We start from the raw sequence: 20,916 nt of genomic DNA on the forward strand, positions 1-20,916 counted from the left end.
AAACCTTGAGGAACAAAAAGTCGAAAGAGAAACATTCAGTTAAAAATAGGGCTATCCATAGATATTTTAAGTTCATGTGAAGGAAATAATTCCTATGTGAGGAAGGAAAAGAAGAAAAGTAAAATGGCTGCATCTCACTTAAAAGAATAATAGCTACAAAAGTTCCTCTTAAGTGAGTTTCAAATTCAGCTATAAAATAAGAAGTGTAAAAAACACGCCTCATTAGGGCTCGAGTTGTGGCTTAGTGGTAGAATGCTAGCCTAGCACGTGCGAGGCCCTGGGTTCTATCCTCAGCACCACATTAAAAAAATAAACAAAATAAAGGTATTGTCTCCAACTACAACTAAAAAATAAATATATATATAAAAAAATATGTCTCATTAAATCAGTATCTATGAGGAACTGGTTCTAGGACTCTGAAGACAGCAAAACCCTCTGATGCTCAAGTCTTTAAGATGGCACAGTATTTGCATATAACTTACATGTACATCCTCCAGTATACTTTAAATCATCTCTAGATTATTTATTTATACTACCTAATACAAAGTCAACACTATGAAAGCAGTTTTTTTTTTCTTTCCACATTATTTTACTGGTGCATTATGCTTGAAAACTAATGACAGGGTTTGTTGTCACAAATCATACATGCACACAATATAACAACATAATTTGGCCAATATCATTCCCCAGGCACTTTCCCCTTTCTTGGTCTCTTTCCTCTACTGATCTCCCTTTGATGTTTACAAGATCGTCCCCAACTGACCCCCAACTTTCTTTTCCTTTTTCCTCTCTAAATTTTGCATAAGAGAAAAAACATGACCCTTGACCTTCTGAGTCTGGCTTATTTCACTTAACAAAATGGTCTCTAATTCCATCCATTTTCCTACAAATGACAATTTCATTTTTCTTTATGGCTAAATAAAACTTTTTGTATATATATTACACACACACACACACACACACACACACACACACACCATATTTTCCAAAAGCAACTTTATACTGTATTTTTTACCTTGCATTATTTGTTGTTGTTGTTTTCTGAATGTTTTTGGCCTACAATTAGTTGAACCCTTGGTTGTGGAACTCATGGATACAGAGGACCAGGTACATTTAGATAGGATGACATTTGTAACAAATCCACTCTGACCCTTTCTGTGTTAGACAAATATATTTGATTTTGAGAATACCACCAGACTTCCTACTGAACACCTAGGGCTAGACCTGAAGGGTTTGTTTAAACACACACACACACACACTCTGTATCACTCCCTGATCAGGACTCAAAAAAACAACACTTTAGAGAAGCATTTGAATGTTGAGTGCTTTTCAAAGAAAATAAAAGATAAAAATTGTGAAGCAAAAATTATATAAGCTGTGGCAAATTTATGGTTCATAGAAATACCTTACTAGAGTGTTAACACCTTCATATTCACAATTTCAATGGATTTACACTTAAAATAAACCCAGAAAGGTGGCTGTGCAGGTTTTATCCTATTTTGCAAGGGGGTGGGAAACAGAAGCTAAGTGAGTTGCCATGGTTACAGTGATACTTGATGTCAGCTCTGGAACCTAACCCTCCTTCTGCAAGATCTCCACATCACCAGTCACCCCCACTGACAACCTCTGCTGTGCCCCCAGGTTCTTGAACCACTAGCAATCTCCACTTCTCCACTGAAAAGTTCTCTCTGCAGGTGCTGCAATTACTTACTCTTGTCATGCCCCTCGTCCTGCCTTGACCCCTTTTTAATTCCCCTCACGTCTAGCATCTTCACAATCCTTGCACTCTCCTGGATTCCCAGGGCACCCAACACCTTTGGCTACCATTTCTACTCTCCCATTTGGGGCAAACCCTATCACCTCCTGATTCTCTTCCCTCTTGGCAGCCTTAATTCCTAGCCTCAACCCCCCAAAATGGACCAAGTCCATTACTGGGTCTTCTCTCATCCCACACTCCTGTCCTTTGCACCCTTAGACACTACCACTGACTCTAATATTCCGTATACTAAATGATATCCCAATGGTCCATGTCTGTAGCTCACCTCCTCCTCCACATCTTCTTTAATTGGTTTCTTTTTTTTTTTTTAAGAGAGAGGGGGAGAGAGAGAGAGAGAGAGAGAGAGAGAGAGAATTTTTTTTAATATTTTATTTTTTAGTTATTGGCGGACACAACATCTTTGTTTGTATGTGGTGCTAAGGATCGAACCTGGGCCGCACGCATGCCAGGCGAGCGCACTACCACTTGAGCCACATCCCCAGCCCCTCTTTAATTGGTTTCTAAATCTTATCCCACCCATCCATGATTCATCTCTCACCTTTCAAATACACATGGTCTTTAATCCTGTACCACCTCTGCTCTGTTTTTGAACTCAGTTTTTCCTCTACCGAAGCTAATGAGGTGGCCTAATTCAATAAATTCCAACAAGCACCCACTAAACCAAGCAATGTCTAAAATAAAACAACAAAAACTAAAGGAATAAGGGTAGGGCTGTGTTAAGTGGGGTGATCAGAGAGAAAAGGGTGAAGAATAACTGCAGCCAGAGGTAAGCAGGCAGCACCAAGGCCACAGGCAGGAAAGCTAGTGTGTGGAGGAGTGAAGGGAGGTGAGAGACGAGGATATCCACATCCCAATAGGTGACGTGAGAATTTTGGGTTTATTCTGGGGAAGAGAGGGACTCACTGGAGTCTGAATCAGAGAAGTGAACTCAAGGTAGTTCCAGTTTCTTCCCCAAAACAGATTGAGGGCAGGGGAAATAGGAAGCAGACAGCCCCACCAGGCTGTCTATATAATGACCCAGGTTCCTGATCAGTCCAGTCTCCTATCCACCTCTCTGGCTCAAGTTCATCCTCTTCAATGTAAGTCTGACCATGACATGTCACCACACCCTGTGCACCCAAGAACTTTCAATGGCTCCCCACTGCCTCTGAAACTATCAAGTACCACATCTCTGCACAGTCATTGAGGCTGTGCTGCAGGCTGTTACCTGCTCCAAAGCACCCTGCACTCCAAACTCACAGTATACCTTGCTGCTTCCTCTGACATGGCTCTATGAGACTTCGCAATATCCTGTTCTCTCAGGCTACAATCCAATGGCCACCTCTGCCTTCCTTTCTCTGCCCCTAAAAAGTTGTGTGTTCATTCTTCAAGGCTAAGTCCAAGTGCCCCTTCCTCAGGGAGCCTTTCTTGACTGCCCAACACTTTGTTTCTGCCTCTTCAGAAGCACTCTCACCAATTCCTTTTCAGGGTCTACCAGATAGCCAACTTCAGTAGGCCAAGACCCAGAACCATGCCTGACCCACCAGTAAACACACCCAGGACAGAGCACAGTGCCAGGTGTTCTATCAATGGACACTAGCTACTGAACACAGCCCACTTCACCAGCCATCATCTTGAGCTCTTAACTAGAGGAGGAGGATTTCAGAATAGGCATTCCCTCTCAGTTCCTGCAATCTGGAGGCTCCCTGGAGAGAGACTTGGGGGGGGGGGGGAGACTGGGTTCCCAGCACTACTAAGAAGAGGGAGAGCTACAAGCAAGAGTTAGAATATGAATGGGCCTGAACCTAGACATTCTGATATACCTGCCCTATCTGCCAGGCATCTCTTAGGCAAGCCATCACACTGTCAAATAAGCCTAAAGTGCCAGCAGTGTGTTTTTTCTGAGGTCATTCTAGAAGTATACATGTGCAGAGAAGAACACTTACAGGGTCCAAATCAAGTTGTTAATAGTTAGTGTTAAGACACATTGGGATTCATGTTAATTTCCTTCACCTTATCTTGAATGTAGTTTCTAAATAAATATAAGAAAAACTTTTGGAAAGAATGCTAAAATACCACCCAAGTTACAATTGAAGGAGGAGTCCAAAATTAAGAAGTATTGAATATATAAAACCACTTATAGAGTTAAGATTACAAAAGTCGAAAACATTTTAAATGGCTTGTCTGAAGCATGCAATTAAAACAATTGGCCCTGTGCTTTCACTTCTGAAATAATTACTTCACAAAACATAATGCAGCAGTAAATGTTCTGAGCATCTTGGGCACTTACTGATGACTTTCATCTAAACACTTCCACACACTTCAAGATCAAATGCAAACCAGCTCTCACTACTGCACCCTTCTGCAGGCTAGCTCATAACATAGCTAGCAGATCAAGAGCTATGTATGGGACATTTCAATAACTGTCATTGGAGAGGAAAAAATCCACTGAAAGTAATAGGAGATCAACTATCAACAAATAATACATTTTTTAAGCTAAATGCCACATCAACAAAGTATTGAATCAAACAAATTTGGTTTCCTAACTTTCAATAACAGACCTATATTAAAAAAAAAGACCTATCTGACTTTTATAATGAAATGGATTGTATAAACAGAGAAGACATAGTTGCTTTAGTTATCTTTTTAATAAAATAAAAAATTGCCTATCAGCCACGGTGCTAGCTATTTTAGGTATATAATTCACATAAACTTTCCCAGCATATCTATGAGATATTTCACAATGAGAAAACTAGCTCAGAGTCAAGTAACTTGTCTATAGTTACATAGTAAGTGGCAAAACAGAACTCAAATCCGGGCCTGTTTCACAAAAGACTACACACTCTGTACATTCTGAGATTACACTTATGTGGAGTTCGAGAATAGGTAAAAACAATCTATGATGATATAATCACATCTATGATGATGTAAGAATAACTGTTCCCTCTAGGGAGTACGTTCTGACTAGAAAGGAACACCAGAACCTTCTATAGTAGAAGAAATGTTTATTTCTGGATCTGGGAGGTAGAAACACACACATAAGCTCACACTTTGGGTACTTCACACACTTCATGTTATACCTCAAGTTAAAAAAAAAAAAAACATCCAATTGACTTCAAGTTTAGGCTTACAACCATTAAACCACCACACCACCACTGATAAAACCTAACCACCCACACTCCAGAGTTGATTATCTTGGATGATACCTTTAAAAAAAAAAAAAAACATTCCAGTAAGCAATGAACCTTCTAGTCACATCACACTGAACACATCTGAGCAATAAACTTGGTTTAAAATGCTGCAGAATGAAAAGTGGAAAGTATCGGTTTCCTGGCTACTGGGAATTTCCCCTCTGTAGCCACATGAGAATTTTTTTTTTAAAATAATATAAACCCTGCTATAAGGGAACATTTACAGAGGCACAGAAAATAACCTGTAACAAAGTTCTTCAATTTAACTATGGAAATGCTGAAAGTTTAAATTACACAAATATTTCTAGATGTTATAACTTTATCAACAATGCTGACTCTCACAAAGGTTGGATTTTGTTACAATGATTAAATCAAGCCAAGACAAAGCTGCTGAGCAAAGGACATAAAACTCACAAAAGGAGCAACTTAAGTAGTGTAAAAAAACTCAACCCAAGAGTTGTAAGGAATAGAAAACTCAGTACAAATAACTTGTTCTAGCAGTAGAGACTGGGCCACTATGTGTGCCACTGCCACCCGTCACACACACACAAAAAATTCTCCATCAAGTAATAAATTCTTCTCACTGAAGCTTTGTTAGACTTGGCAAAGCCTCATCACCAGTGGATGATGATGAAATCATTACATCAATTCTCTCAAAGCCTTACCCCACACATGTGCACACCTCTTATCTGAACAGTAATTGCCTCTCCAGAGAGAGGAGATTCATCCTACATTTGGAGACAAATTTGGCAAGTGCCTACTAACAGTTATCCCACCTTGAGGCAGTGGCGGGAGAACAACTGGACCCATACCTGTTAGGGGTATGCATTCTTCTTCTTCTTCATATATATATATAAATTGTAGATGGACTCAATATCTTTATTTATTTTTATGTGGTGCTGAGGATCTAACCCAGTGCCTCATGTGTGCGAAGCAAGCACTCTACCACTGAGTCAAAATCCCAGCCCCTAATGGATGCTTTTGATTATGCAGCCAGCAAATATTTACCATAGACTAGTTTAATTCACATTTCAGCTTTCTGGGCACACCAAAAAATATCAGGCAACTGATAAAAATGACTTTAGTTTCCCCTAAGCATTTATACATAAGACCAAAAGGCCTTTATGAGAATCTTTCAGTATTGGTAATTTATATATCCTATTGGATTTGCTGCAGTAGATTATATATTATCCCAGTTGCAGGATCTCAGTATTTATAAAAGCAACCATTTAGCTGGGCACAGTGACAAACTCCTGTAATCCCAGAGACTCAGGAGGCTTAGGCAGAAGGACCACAACTTGAGGAAAGCCTGGGCAATATAATGAGATCGTGTCTCAAAAAATAAAAAGGGATGGGGGCGTGGGTTCAATCCATGGCATACACATCCCCCAACAAAAGGGATGGGGAGGATAAAGCACTCCTGAATTCAATCCCCAGTACTGGGAGGAAAAAAATATCCATTTGCATTCAGTAATTTTTAAAGTCTTTAACAAACTAATAAAACTATCAAAAAAACACTAAATAAAAATTTTTAAATGTTAATATATTAAAAGAACTCTAAATAAGGGTTGTGGCTCAGTGGTAGCACGCTTGCCTAGCATGCATGAGGCACTGGGTTCGATTCTTAGCGCCACATACAAATAAATTAAATAAATAAATAAAGGTTGATCAACAACTAAAAAATATTTCAAAAAAAAAGAAGTTAGAAAGAATTAAAAGACTGATTTGGTGGGGCTGGGATTGTGGCTCAGTGGCAGTGACTTGCCTTGCACGTGTGAAGCACTGAGTTCAATCCTCAGCACCGCTTAAAAAATGAATGAATAAATAAATAAAGGTGCTGTGTTCATCTACAATTAAAAAAAAAGTTGGTTTTTTGGTCTGTTTGTTTGTTTTTTAAAAAGATTGACCTGGTGGTCAAGAAAGCAATATTTCAGGGATGGTCAGCATTCTTAAATTAGGTTTTCCAAAAAACTCAACATTATTAGAAATCATTAAAAGCTAATGTTTTCAGAAAAAAAGGATTCACCTTTTCTCTTAATCCCTCCATTAGCTGAAAAACACATATCTCTGTCCAGACATCTTTGCCTTATACCGACAATGCATCATGTAAACTAAAATGATTAATGTTCTTGGATTTTCCTGCTTTTTAAAGTAACTTTAAAAAAAAATCACATTTGAACAAAGAGTACAGTGTAAAGTCAATCATGCATTACCAGTTCCACTTTCCTATTTTTAGCATAATGGTAATATAGAAGTTTTAGAAAAATCTAAATCATGATTTTTTTAAAACAAGGAAATCTTCCTAACCACATAAGCCATCTATTTACCCAGCCCTCCTTCAGAAGTCACACACACACAAAAATCAATTCAAGTAAGTTATGCTTATTTTCCTCAAAAGACTACCACATTCCTTGGATTTTAAAAACCTTCTAAATGCATTTGCCAAATTTGGCTGATTTCATCCTCAGACAAATCTAACTGTTCCCACAGTTTTGGGTAAAAGGAAGTTGATGCCAGGAGGAAATTCTATATTAATTGCACCAGGACCCCTCATTAAAGCCTCCATAACTTCAACAGGCCAATGACAGGAGTAGGAAATCATCCTACATGTCTTCAAACAGAGCCTCTTAGGGCAGACACTACCATCCCCAAAACCAGATATGGGAAATAAGGCTCCAATGAAAAACAATTCGCCCTATGTCCTGAACCCTCTGTAGCAAAACCAAGACTAGTGAAAAGAGAGGGTGGGAACTCAAATTTAACGGAGAATTAGGGTTTTGGTCATACATACACCATCTGCATACATACAAACATACATACAGAAAACTAAATTAAGAGAAGTGAGTCCCTCTGCAGAGAGGGTCCCAAGGAAAAAAGCAATATTCCACACTGAAAAAAGAGTTTCTAACGGAAGGTCTTATGATAAACACGTTTGTGAAGGCTGGGCAGGGCGGAAAAGGGTTACTCAAATTACTCCAGCAGAGTTCTTAACAGGGCTCCTTCACCTCTATGGTTTTAAAATCTAATCTGGTTTAAGAGCACACGGGCTCTACGTAAAATTTTCCCAAATTCCATCAGGCTTAATAACCTCTATTCAAAAGAAGCAGAAGTAGGCACTAGGGCAGAGGGAAGTGACCTACCCTCCCTCCAGGTCAGCTGTCAGATCTACAGGCGACCATGAGACAGCACAAGAGACCCCACACACACACACTGGATCAGTCCCACCTTCCCACTCCCAGTCCTGGCCCAGTCGCCACCTCGTAAACCATCCCATCACCTCCCGAGGCACAAATAATTACACTGGAAGAATTTGTTAAAACAAGTAGGAGCCCATATTCAACAACTGGCTTCGCAACTTGACAGACGAGGCTCTAAAAAGGGAGGGGCAGGAGAATAATTGTTCTAAACAACGTCTACGAAGTCGGGGAGGTTGAGGCGGCCATGCAGGGAGGGGAGCCAAGACAAACGATCCCTACGTTTTAGGGAGGAGAAAGCCTTCCCACCAACAACCGAGGTTATAAATGTATGTAATGTTTTTTTTTAAAGACGACCTTTCACGCTGTGACACTTGTGGGGGATTTCTTGTCTGTTCCTCCACTTGATGGGTAAAGAGGGGGTTCAGCGGCTCCCCAACCCAGAATGTAAAAAACCATGGCCTGGAAAGTAACAAGGTGACTCAGTTTCATTAACTCCAGAAGGGTCCACCTGCCATCCCGCAGCCACCAGACCAGCACGACAGCCCAAGGCCCCCACGCCCACCTTCCCGGCGAGGTGTTTTTCAGAGAGCGGCTTTGCGCGCTCCCTGGCCTGCCAGCTACCCCCACCCTCGCGGTGTCTCGGACCAGCAGCCTGGTTAATCATTCAACGCGGGCAGCGTGGAAATATTTTTAGAGGTCAAAGCGAAAGGTTCTCCCTAAGTTTCGCAGAAACCAGTCTATGGGGAACCGGAGGTGGCAGTGCAAGAGGTTGGGGGTGGGGAGCGGGTGCCAGCGGCTCCCTGGCTCACAAAACACCTGATCTCCCCATGCGGCACTGGAGACCAACGCAGTGCGAGGGTGGGGTGCGGGGGTGCCAGAGAGAAATCGCACACGGCTCCCCTCCCCCAAATACCCAGATACCCCAAAGAGGACGCCCCGATCCAGAAGCCCCTTCCCAAATCCTGCAGCCCAGGGCGCGGGATCCCCCGGAAGTTAGGGTGCAGAGAGGAGGGGGAATGTCCCTGGGCCCCAGGGGGTGGGTGTGGAATGGAGCAGGAGGCTCCAAAGACGCGCAACTGGACGTTTCGTTATCCTCTTCATCTAGGGTTCGGAAGATGCAGAAACCACAGGGGAAGGCAAGAAGCGTAAATGCGGCAGAAATCACTTAGGAACGGTTTCCTCCGCCGGGGCGCCGGTATGGAGCCGGAACTGGAGAGGAGGTGGGAGGAAAGAGGGGGTCCAGTCACGGGGCCCCGGAGCAGTGAGTTGGGAGGGGGCGGACAGAGTGGGCCCGGGTGGACAGAGTGGGCCCGGGTAAGCAGCGGGGGAGGGAAGAGCGAGAAAAAAAGAGGTGGAGGTGACCACCCGCTAGGGCCCTACCTTGTCCAGGAGCAGCTCCAGCTCGGCGGGGCGGGGGCGGGAGATCTCGGCCTCATCCACGTCCCAGCCGCTCCGCGCGGCTCAGCCCGGCGACCGCCGCCGCTCACGCTCCATGCGCGGCGCCCGGGACGGGCGGCCCGGCGGAGTCTGCGGCGTGAACAGTTCCGGCTTGCCTCCAGCACTTGTTGCCTCCGCAGCCGCTACGCCTCTCTCAAGGCTCCGGCTCCCGGCGCCGCGGCTGACTCTCGGCGCCCGCCCTGGGCCCGCCCCCGACCGACGCGCCAATCAGGCTCGGCACCGCCCCTCGCGTCACCGCCCAGCACCGGAGTCCGCCCAGCGCCCCAAGTTTTGGGAAGGCCGGTCTCCTGCCGGCCAGCTACTTGGCTCCCTGGACCCGCCCAGGCTCGTGCTTCCCGTGGCTTCCGGGGACCCAACGAACTCTACGTCCACACCTAGCAAGCAAGGGGTTACACTGGAGAAAAGGGACCCCCTAGGAAATAAACCTTTCCCGAAAAACAGGGCAGCTTGAAACTAAAAAATCACTTTTAACTCAGGTCTAACCTAAATGTCTGCAGTTGGCCCCTCTTTGCAGTCCGCTCCATGCAAGGAAAGAAAGCGCCTCACTTGATGAGGACCCCAGTGAGCTTTCCTGGCCAGGGCTATGTGTGACTGGGCCTAGAGTGAATCCCAGCCGCCCCTCAGGTGCAGGGGTGGGTTAGAAACCGTTCCGCAGTGGGAGATGGTGGGGGAGCGGGTACAGGGACAAAGTGGAACCTGACCTTTGTTTCATGCCCACTCAGTACCTGCAGCCACCTCTTGGATGCCCGAGGTCTAGGGTGGTGCCCACTCGGCACTGCCACAAGATCCTCGGGGTTATGAAGCCGCCCAAGACCTTTGGGGAGTCTTGTTCCTCCTAGCAGTGAAGTGCAGAGGGTTTCCTCGAGGTCCCCCTCGTGTCTCAGGAAGCCGGAAATGCAAGGTGCCTGGCGCGGGGCTGCTAACCCGACGCCGCAGTCCAAAATGCAGGTACCTAGGCATAGCCAAATAGCTGAACGCTGACCCCTCGCGACATTGCTCGGCTCCGCAAGCTGGATGGAGGCTAGGCGTCAACCACACCCACCAGCCGGACCTCTCTGAGCGCCGAAGCGTCCTCCTAACCCAGCGCCCCTGCTGTCTTGCCAGAGCACTACATGCCACTAGGAGTCCGGCCGGCTGACACCACTTTAGGGCCCCAGGTAAACCTGGCGCGACCGGATGGAAAAGTTGCGCGGTTCGAAAGGTCCAGCCTAGCCGGCAAGACCAGCCCAAGGTGCACCTGCAAGCGCTGCCTCACCTTGTCCTTACTCCCCTGGGCTGAAAATGATCCCCTCTGGGTAATCGTTCTGAGGAATTAACTATTTGCAATTTTTTTTTTTCTCAGAAAGCTGTCAAGAGGTGAAGTTAGCCAAAGGGAGGGGATTGCTAATATAAGAAATTTCGGGTACCTTCAAATTCAGTTCAATCCATCACCACCATCAGCACTTAAAGAACACATTGTCGCTGGATGCACAGAGCCACGTGGGTACGACCCTCTAGAAATAAGGATTGTGAGTCAGTGGATCTGGAAGGGCTATGAACTGCAGTCTCAAGATCTTCCTGCTTTTATGTTGATCACATGATTTTACTAAGACTACGTGAAATCCAAGAAACAAGTTGTATTTTTGTGTATTCATAGGAGAAACATTTGAAATGATGCACATGGACCATTAACCGTAGTTACTGGAGTTTGGGATGGGGGCGGGTAAGAAAGGGAGGTAAATTTAAAAGGGCATACAAAACTTGAATGTTGTTTTTCCAGTTTTATTTATTCCCATAATTTAGAAAACTAACAAAACTTTTAAAGAAACAAATTAGAAGAAATCTACAGAAACTGTACATTAATAGAAAAATCAATTCGTGTAAAAATAAATAATCTTAAGTCATGTCCCTTGGTTTAAATAAAGATGTTTGTAGGCTCTGTTTTGATCTTTAAATGTTGTAAGGGGGCAAAGCTGATATCTGAACAAAATCCTTCTAAGCTATCAAAATGATATTTTGTTACTGTGCGAGTTTCTTCTTTTAAAATTCATTCCCAGCAGCCACAGACATGCTTTCAAGGACTGCCAGCCAAGCAGTTTTTAGTAAAGGAACTGCTACAATGTCAGCTAGCAACCAACAAGAAAATTAAGCTTGTGCCCTTCACAGCTGCCAAAGGCTGCCCAGGACCTGAAATTTAAAAATAAGGGCATTCTCTCCAAGTTGCCATTTATTAGTCCAACTTGGAGTGTATTAGCAACAGTCGTTCAGACTTGGGGGAAAAATTCAATGTAGAATTCAAACCCACTTATTTATAGTCCCTACTCTTAGTTAAGGACGGGGTTCATCATCAGTAGGTAGAGATTTTATTCATTTATTCAACAAATATGTGCTAACTACCTATGAGGTGCAGAGCAGAGGGCTAGGCACTGGAGTAGTGAACATGGCAGACATATTGTTCCCTCTTGGAGCTCACAGTCTAGCTGGAGAAAGGGGTTTAACAATTGAATACACTTAAATAATTGCAATTATGATATGAACCAAAGTGAATGTAAGGTGGTGGGAAGTCCAAGAGAAGTTCCTGGCTGGTACAAGCTATCAAGGGTAAAGGTGGAGATGTAGGCAGGGTCAGAACATACAATGCCTAGTATAGCGTGTTACAGAGTTTGGACCTTACCTGAAGAGCCATCTGAAGCTAGAGTTGTATGCTCAAATTTGCACCTTGGGGCCAGGCATGGTGGCACATGTCTGTAATCCTAGGACTCTGAGGCAGGAAGATGCCAAGTTTGAAGTCATCCCCAGCAACTTAGCAAGGCCCTAAGCAACTTAATAAGATCCTGTCTCAAAATAAAAAAGACTGGGGATATGGCCCTGGGTTCAATTCCCAATCCCCCCCAAAAAAAAAATTCACCTTGGTTAAGATCACTCTGACTGCAATGTGAAGAAGGCAGTGGGGAGAGGTGGGACTGAAGGACAGTTAGGAAGGTGTTTGTCTAGACAAAATGGTACAGTCAATGAAAAATAGATACCAACAAGACTTGGGTCATCATTCAGATAAGGAGGAATCAAGGAAAACTCCCAGATTTCTATTGATCCAATCAAGTGGATGATGGTACCATTTTCTTTCTTTTTTTTTTTAAATCTTTATTTATTTATTTTTAATTTTTTTATATTTATTTTTTAGATGTGGATGGACACAACACAATGCCTTTATTTTTATGTGGTGCTGAGGATCGAACCCGGGTCCTGCCTGTGCTAGGCAAGCACTCTACCGCTGAGCCACAATCTCAGCCCCAGATGGTACCATTTTCTGATACAGGGAACCCAGGAGAAAAGGGTAGAATAAATGCTAACAACGTTCAAACATGGTCAAAATAGTTTGGGATGCCTGTGAGATGTCCAAGTAGAGATGTTGAACAGGTAGTTGGTTATATTCTGGTGCTCTGGGGAGAGGCTGAGCTGGAGTAACTGGTGTAGTTGTGGTGGTGAAGCTACAGGAGTGGGGAGGTCTCATGGGAGAGAGCACAGTAGACCAGAAGATGGCATAGGACTGATCCTTGATGCATCCTTATCTCAGATCTGAACAGAAGCAAACTGTCTGGCAGAAGAAATTGAAGAGCAAGCAACTAGAGAGGCAGGAAGAAAGCTAAGAGCTTGAGGAGAGGGTAGCAGAACCTAAAGGAGCCAAAGTGCTATGAGAAAGAGGCGAGATTCAGCAGCCCTCAAGATATGAGACCAGTATGAAATAAAGACTGAATAACATCCACTTGATTTGGTAACCTTGGTGTCACAGACTTTTAAAGCAGGACTGGTGGAGTGAAGGCATAGGGCAAAGATTGAAATGAATTGAAGAAATGAAGAAAGGCACCGAGTGAAGGCAACTTTTGTAAGGTTTGCCTGTGCAACTCCAGGAAGAGAACTAGCTAGAGAGGGATGATATGTCAGCAATGGATTTGCTCATTCTGGTTTATATATTTTTATATTTTTAGGATAGTGTAATTTGAGTGTATTTAAACATAGATTGGAAGGATCCCATAAAGAAAAGAAGACAAATGTACAGCAGGGAGAGGACATGAGTATCCTATATCCAAGGGGGAACGAATCAGAGTGAATGGAAAGGCTGATCCCATGCAAGCTACCAACTTAACCTTTGTAACAGGAGGAAGAAGATTGCAGGAGGCTGCACCAGGGAGGTTTGGTATGGATAGCTAAACCTTTTCACCTGAAGACTTCCTAATCTGTGACATAAGGAGGACTGTGATGACCAGAGAAACAGACAGATAGCAAGACTGCATTACGTTCCACCTGAGGTTGCTGGCTCTCCTCTGTGGTTTCTTCCAACAGCTCAGTGGTCCACTCTGGCACAGGCCCAGGTGAGGGAATAGCTAGGGAAGAAGAGCAAAGAAATTGAGAACATTGGCCAGTGAGATTGATTTGCTGCATGATCAGAGAGAAAGGACAGATGTCAAAGGGCTGGAGAGCTCAAGAGATCACATGAGAAAGAGAAGAGATTGGTCAGAGATGTGGATGCTTAATGTGGGCTCAGAGGGTGTGGGCTCTGTAGGGTCATGGCAAATCCAGCATGTGATAGGGTAAAAGTAGAGGAGAAGGTCATTGAAGAATGTTAGGTCAAGGAGTTAAGAGGCAGCATACTGGATGGGTCATCTGTATGAGTGAAGTTGTCCAGGATGTGGATGGGCACTGGGGATGTGGTATGAAGGCCATGGAACCAGGAGTTAGAGCAAGGAAGAGGGAGTAAACAGGAGATCAGAAGATGGAAAGAACCAGGAAAGGGAGAGGGAATATGACTGAGGTGACAGTCTCCTCAAAAGAGCAAGACTGTTTGCAAGAGGTGGAGGAGTGGCAATTGGTAGAGGATCCACCCTCACCTCTGGACCCGGGGGACAGTGAGTGAGAGTCAACAGGTTCAACTCCCAGTGCTGCAAGGGAAGAAAAGAAAGTGAGTTAAATTTTGAGCAGAGGTGGATGAAGGATGGATGGATAAACTGTCGGATGCACAGGTTGATGAAACCAACATTGATTCAGCTTGCATGTTGAAGTCTATAGTTCCAAAAGACCATGTTGAAAGATTTGGGGGCAGCAGGTGAGTAGAAGGGATAACTCAGGTGCCAGGAAAAGCAGAGTGTTATGTCATGATGGAGGGAGAGAGGATCCATAAGCGAAGATGAGGAAGACTAGAGTGAGAGGCACAGTGGATTTTTGCCTTGGTTGTCTCTCTATGAAGCCTAACTCATGTAGCTCTTCAGCCAAGGCCACATTCCCTCACTTTCTTTTCCTTCCCAAGATTTCCATCACAGCAAGCATGTGAAAGCCTCTCAACCTTCTCCCCACTTCTCTACTAGGGATGCTGTTGTTACCACATTAGGTTTGGGATGGATAGCTACATCTTTTCACCTGAACAATAGCTGTTGTTACCAAACAAGCTCCTGTAGGCCCTGGGTGTGAGTCAGGAATCCCAGGCTTGTCCTACCTCTACAACTCACCTCCCCTCTTCAGACAGCTTGTTGATCTCTTAGTCTCAGTTTCATTGTCTGTAAAATGGGGCTGCTAAAACACACCTACCCCTTAGGGTTATCTCAAGGAATCGAGGAGTTAAGTGCTTTCTACAGTGTGAAGTCTCAAAAAAGTCACTGTGAATCACAAAAGCTAGTGATTTCATTGTAAAGAACCCCAAGGTAGCCCCAGATACACCCACATCTCTCCCAGTAGCCCTCCAAAGGAGGCTGTGAGTCTTTGCTCCAGAGGAAGTTGTAATTTTTCCCCAGAGACAGGACAAACACATCCAAAACAATTAGCGAGGAATGCACAGCTGTGTCTGATTAAGTGCTAAATTGTAAGGTAAAGACAATAAGAGCTCCAAGAGCAGAAAAGGGAACAATGAACTAAGTTTGGAAAATTCTGGGAGACTTCCTGGAGAAGGTGGGGTAGAGAGCACCCAGATTGCTCACTTATCCTAAGAACGTTTGCAAACTTGCCCATTTCTTTGAGACTGCAAACACTGTTGATCTGACATTGCAACATGGGTCTACAAAGAGGCCATAGGTCATAGATGGCTGTCTCGACATGGCTGCATCTCAGCCTATTCTTGCTCCTGGAGCCCTGTCCCTTCTCAGTCATACTCATGTGCTCCTCCCAGGGGGACCTACAGCCTGGGCTACACAATGAGTCCAGGTGCTTTTCCCTGGGCCTCTCATCTTTGGATTTCCCATGACACCCTTTTTATGTGTGTGTGGTGAGGAAATTGAGGCTGATCTTCACAAAATTTCCCATGCCCTCTGTTTGGTTTTAATATCCACCTGATATTTTTTGCCAAGCCAGACAGCAAGCTCTTGAGCAAGCAGACCTGGGTGCCCCACCTTCTTATCTTTCAAGTTCTGTGGTTTGCTTTACTGCACCTGGCCAGTCTAGGGCACCTGTATGCCCACACAGCCAAAGCCCAGGTTATACCTGCCTTCTTTGTTCTTTACTGCCTCTGACTTGCTAGCCAGGAGCCCTACAGAGCTGCCACCCTGGACCCAGAGTTCAAGCATCTTGAAGCCAAGAACTGGTTTCCACCACCTGGTTCTAATGGAATTAGTTCCTGTAACCCATAACCCTGTGGCCTGGTTGATGCCTCAGCCCTGTACCTCTCCCTCCTTTCCCCACAGGCCCATTAAAACTCTCAGTATACCTGTGGGCCAGGCACACATAGATAACATCAGCAACAGAAATTCCCAAACCACATACATTCTGTGAACTTAGATTATTCTAGAAGGATAGCAGTGTTTTGCTAGTCTGTTAATCAGTCCCAGATGGGACTATGAATACAATCACTGGTCAATGGATAAAACATTAAACATTAATTATCCATGGGAAGTATAGGATCTTGGCACTGAGATTCTTAAGAATTCAAATTCAAATCTCTTGAAACTGGCAAATAAGGAAAAGGCCCCAAAAGTAGCTTCTCTGAGGCCAAATACCTGATACTGGAGATAGTATCTTGAATGTTAAACAATTAAGTCACAGGTTAAAAACCACCTGGCTCCTAAAGCAGATGCTTTGCTCCCAAGGTTACTGTGACTTTGCAACAGCAGAAAAACATAAAGCCTCATTATCAGATGCAGATACTAGAGACGAATGTCATGATTCCCAGAGGACTCGCTCCATATTCCACAGTTCTGATGCTAGGAAGAACTCAAAAATTCCCAGGTTAGTGAAGCCAGCTTGTACTGACATTATGATAGAGCATAAAGTCAGTCATTTGAGGGGGCATGAACAGCTGTCTCTACTAGGGTCATCACACTGTTTTGGAAATGGAACTCTCATTAAGGAGAAATGCAAAATCATACTCCTAATTATCATCAAACTGCAAATGTTCAAGAGGCAAGGTCCATAACTGCAGCACTGAGCATGAGACAGTGCTGTTAATATGATTATCAGGGCATAAGCCTATTAGAGAACTTAATGCCTCTTTGCTGGCATCATCTCTTGTAAAGCTTCCCAGGGTCTAGAAATCATCTCAATTGTAAACACGACTGTGACAAAACAGTGATTTCCAAGGGGCATAACAAAAATTTGCTGACCTTTACCAAAGGCCAAAACTGCCTGGCTTAGGAGAAAGAGAACATTTCTGGAAAATGGAGACTGATCAGCCACTCTGGTTGGCTCTTATTGAGGAAGGCAGGGTAACTGGCTGAGTCCCATGGATCCTTTCAGTAACCCAATGGTGGATATAATTGTAAGGTCTAACCACCACCAGGAGTTATTCATGAATGAACTCAGATGGGCACAATGGCCCAGGTCTTGGCTGCTGCTAGTGAAAAACTTATAGTATGAAAGTCTCTCAAACCATGTTTAGATCCCATTCTGGAAAGAAGTTCAGTGTAGTCCTCGTGGGGATAGTAAGAACTATTTGAGAGAGTTCCAAGGAAGAGGAAATGAAGCTGTTTATGTCCAAGTGCCTGCAGACACTCAGTGTTTTATAAGTGTTTATTTCGCTCCTTTTTCTTGGTCGCACGACCAAGTCCTAACAAGGATAAAGTATGCATGATACCTAGGTGTAGAATGCTAGGCAGTCTCAACCTTTGTCCTGGGTCACAGGAGGAAGTACCATTTTGTCCTCTTTCTAAAAGGTTCTGACACCACCATCACCATCATCATCCAGAACAGAAAAACCAATTGATTATCCCTGGAAGGAGCCACCTGCTTGGTCTTTAAGACCCAGTGACATTTGAAACTCTTCAAGTTCATCCCACAGCAAAACCACCTCCAAGAAGGGCACAGCCTCTTCCTTAAACATATCAGTTAGGAAAATCAGAGAGCAAGAGAACCCATGGATAGTCTTTAAAACAAATCAGAATGCATAAGCCATGTAGAATCCTAAAACACCAAATGAAAGGAGCCATATACAAAGAATACTTATTAAAGTTCAAGAACATAAAAAAGCTAATCTATGGTGGTAGGAAATCAGAACACTGGCTGTCCTTGGGATTAGGAGAGGATTACCTGGAAAGAGATATGAGAGAATTTTGTGGGATAAGAAAAATGTCTTTTGACTAGAATTGTGGTTACATAGGAGAATATGATTGTCACAAATCATACATGCATTTCAGACTTGTACTTTAAAAAAATCCTTTTTACTGATGATACAAGTGCACTTTGAAAATTTTCTTTTTCAAAAAAAGAAAGAAAAGGAAGCAGCCATCTTTAGGAAAGGGGAGTATGGGCAAGTAGAAAAATGAAAAGGGCTCCCCACCCATCAATCCCACTACCATCTAGGGCAATTTCCCCAGTGCCAACCTTTAGGACAGTAAGAAATCAACACTTCAAAATAAACCAGATAGGAAGGGATGCATTTTTTTTTCTAAAAATTAATAGCTTACTCTGAGCTCAGCATTTCGGATCAAGCCCTGTTTCTCTACATTTTGAAAGCCATCACCATTTCCTTCCTTTGTCATCTTAGTGAAATGGCCTTTCAGAGTCAGCATCCTTCAGCAGCACATATCTGTTGCATAACATTGGCTTTATAAACATCATGCTTATGATACCATAGAAAAACAAAGCAGCATGTTGTTGATCTAGCAAATATATGTAAATGATCATCAAAACTCAGAAGAAAGAGAGTTTGGGTTACCAGCAAACTTTCAAGAAGAAAGAATTCTGACAATAAAGCTTTTGACAAGCAAAGACCCTCCAAGGGTAAGAAAACAGAATGGGCCATTGAAACTAGAACAAAAATCACAAGCTGTAGATGCAATGCCATCATTAGGTGCCTGTGTGACAAATCCTTTCTGTGCTATCAAAGGGGACTCATTGCACATGACAAGAAGATTGTAGGCTGGGCAGGCTTCAGCCCAGCATGTTATGGCTCTTCTTCAGCTTGACTTTCCTGCTGTTCTCTTGGCTCTGTCTTCCCACGTCTGTTCCTTTCCACAGCTATTTCAGGCATCTCATCCAGAGTCAGTAACCAAAAGGGGGACTCTTTCTTCCCTTGTCTCTTTTTATGACCCAAGAAAAACTTACCTATAGTTCCCTACCAGATTTCCCTTCCCATCTCTTTGTCTGGGATGGAGTCAAATGACTCTTCCTAGGCCAGTCACTGGCAAAAATGAAGGTACCATCCTGAATCACTTGGCCAGACAAGATTTACTCCTGAGTCTTCACATGAAGACAGTATGGACCCCCAGACACAGTCGGGGCTCTACTGGCCTGGATAAATCAAGTAGGATTGCAGGTAGGGTTTCCCAGCCTGAGAAAGAGGTTTGTAAATAGGAAGTTTGGGGGGGGGTGGGGGAGTACTCTTAGCATCAACACCTGAAGGGAAGGGAAGTAAGCAGGAATGGACAGGGAGAAAAATTGAACTGTAGTGCAATCCTGATAATGGCCTTGGCTGATCTCTCAGGGAACTCTGGTACTGGGATAGCTTAGAGTTGTCCAAATTGGATGAGAGGACTGGGCCTTTTTACTCCTGCATCAGTCAGTCATTGGATGTAGGCTGGCCTTGGTCAATGAGAGCATGATCTTAGGAAAGATCCTTCAGCAAAGGACAAGTCTCAGAGAGGGGCTTCGCTGGCAGGTGCTGCTATCAACAGTTCCAGTAGAGAGACAGAGATATAGTTTAGTAGTGGTGCATATGACGAGCATCATGCACGAGGCCCAGAACCAAACAACAAACAAAGAAAAAAATCCCAAACAAAACCCCAACCTCAGTAGATGGGGGGATGAATATGTCAATCTCAAAGGAAAGGTGGATTTGGGAACATGTCATCCACTTTGGGGGAGATGGATATTGCCTGGGCAATCCCTCAGATCTCCTAAAAATCAAACTGAAATCCACACTCTTATTTGGAGAAAACATTATATAGCTACCTTTACCAGGAGTAGCTCTGGAGCCTCAATAGCTCCTCACCCCTCCACCTCCTTAAGAAGAGGGGACAGGAGACCTTTCAAGTATCAGCTACTACTTTGGTCTTTAAGAGGACAGCTGAGAAAAGGCTCTCTAGACTGAGTTTGGGTGGAACCCAAGCCCTCAGACTTAAGGGGCATGATGCCCACAAGAATGAAAATCCACAGGATTAATTTTGAACAAGCCAAGAGCCTGCTAAGCCCTGGCATTTGCTGAACTTCCCAAATCACACACATTAGACCATTCAGTTCCACATTTCTACAGTGTGCTTCCTGCCAAGCTTCCCAACACAGTTGACACAATAGGAGAATCAAAATGAGCAGTTAGAGCAATTATGGATATGCAGGTCAAATAAATAAGCCTTTATCTAGAGTTTAAACAGACATAGTCAACAAGGGTCTGGTCCAAAACTGAGTTTTAGACAAAGAAAGGCTTTACAAAACAAAGGGGGAAAGGGAGTGGAGATGTTTTTTTCTGTCTCACTGAAAATACTAAAGTAACATTTTATTCAGCCTCTCCATGGTGCCCTGACCCCCTACCTCCCCATCCTCCACCCCTTGAATATTCCCTAGCTATATTAGAATCTGACCGCAGGGCCAACTCACAGGAAGTGTTATGATAGCAAATGAAAAGAGTTGACATTGAAAGGAGCTGGGGAAATCACTTGTTCCTTGTTAGATATTTAGTTGAATGCTTAAGAATTAGAGCCATATTCATGAATATTTGTATTTATGTGTACACTAAGGAAGTACTCAGATTTTGTTACTTACTGAAACCTCAAGTATTTCAATCAAATGAATAGGTAAAGTAAGAAGGTTGAATCTGATAATTAGAGGTGTTATAAAGCCAAGAGTGGTACAAATCCAGAGGTGTTACAAATTTCTTTTCTTTTTTTGGGGGGGAGGGTGTGGGTGATCAAAATCAGGGCCTTGA

General features: G+C 43.7%; 2 protein-coding genes across 2 annotated transcripts in view; one reads left to right on the top strand and one right to left on the bottom strand.

Moving 5' to 3' along the window:
* The window catches only part of B3gnt2 (UDP-GlcNAc:betaGal beta-1,3-N-acetylglucosaminyltransferase 2), a 28,890-nt gene extending 19,226 nt beyond the window's left edge, over positions 1–9,664 (bottom strand). Inside the window, exon 1 of the mRNA XM_005322052.5 lies at positions 9,525–9,664. The gene's annotated coding sequence lies outside the window, so the exon portion shown is untranslated. The remainder of the gene's footprint in view (positions 1–9,524) is intronic.
* On the top strand, positions 8,879–11,521 carry LOC144369367 (uncharacterized). Its single transcript, XM_078029128.1, has 2 exons — positions 8,879–10,759; positions 10,945–11,521. The coding sequence occupies exon 1, from the start codon at positions 9,294–9,296 to the stop codon at positions 9,978–9,980; it is 687 nt and encodes a 228-aa protein (XP_077885254.1). The 5' UTR covers positions 8,879–9,293; the 3' UTR covers positions 9,981–10,759; positions 10,945–11,521.
* The last annotated feature ends 9,395 nt before the right edge of the window (positions 11,522–20,916 follow it).

Source organism: Ictidomys tridecemlineatus, chromosome 12 (assembly GCF_052094955.1).
Source record: "Ictidomys tridecemlineatus isolate mIctTri1 chromosome 12, mIctTri1.hap1, whole genome shotgun sequence".
Classification (NCBI taxonomy): Eukaryota; Metazoa; Chordata; class Mammalia; order Rodentia; family Sciuridae; genus Ictidomys; species Ictidomys tridecemlineatus.

What these genes read in the sequence shown, in the direction of transcription:
- LOC144369367 (XM_078029128.1), top strand. Translation starts at nt 9,294, where the DNA reads ATGCGGCAGAAATCACTTAGGAACGGTTTCCTCCGCCGGGGCGCCGGT.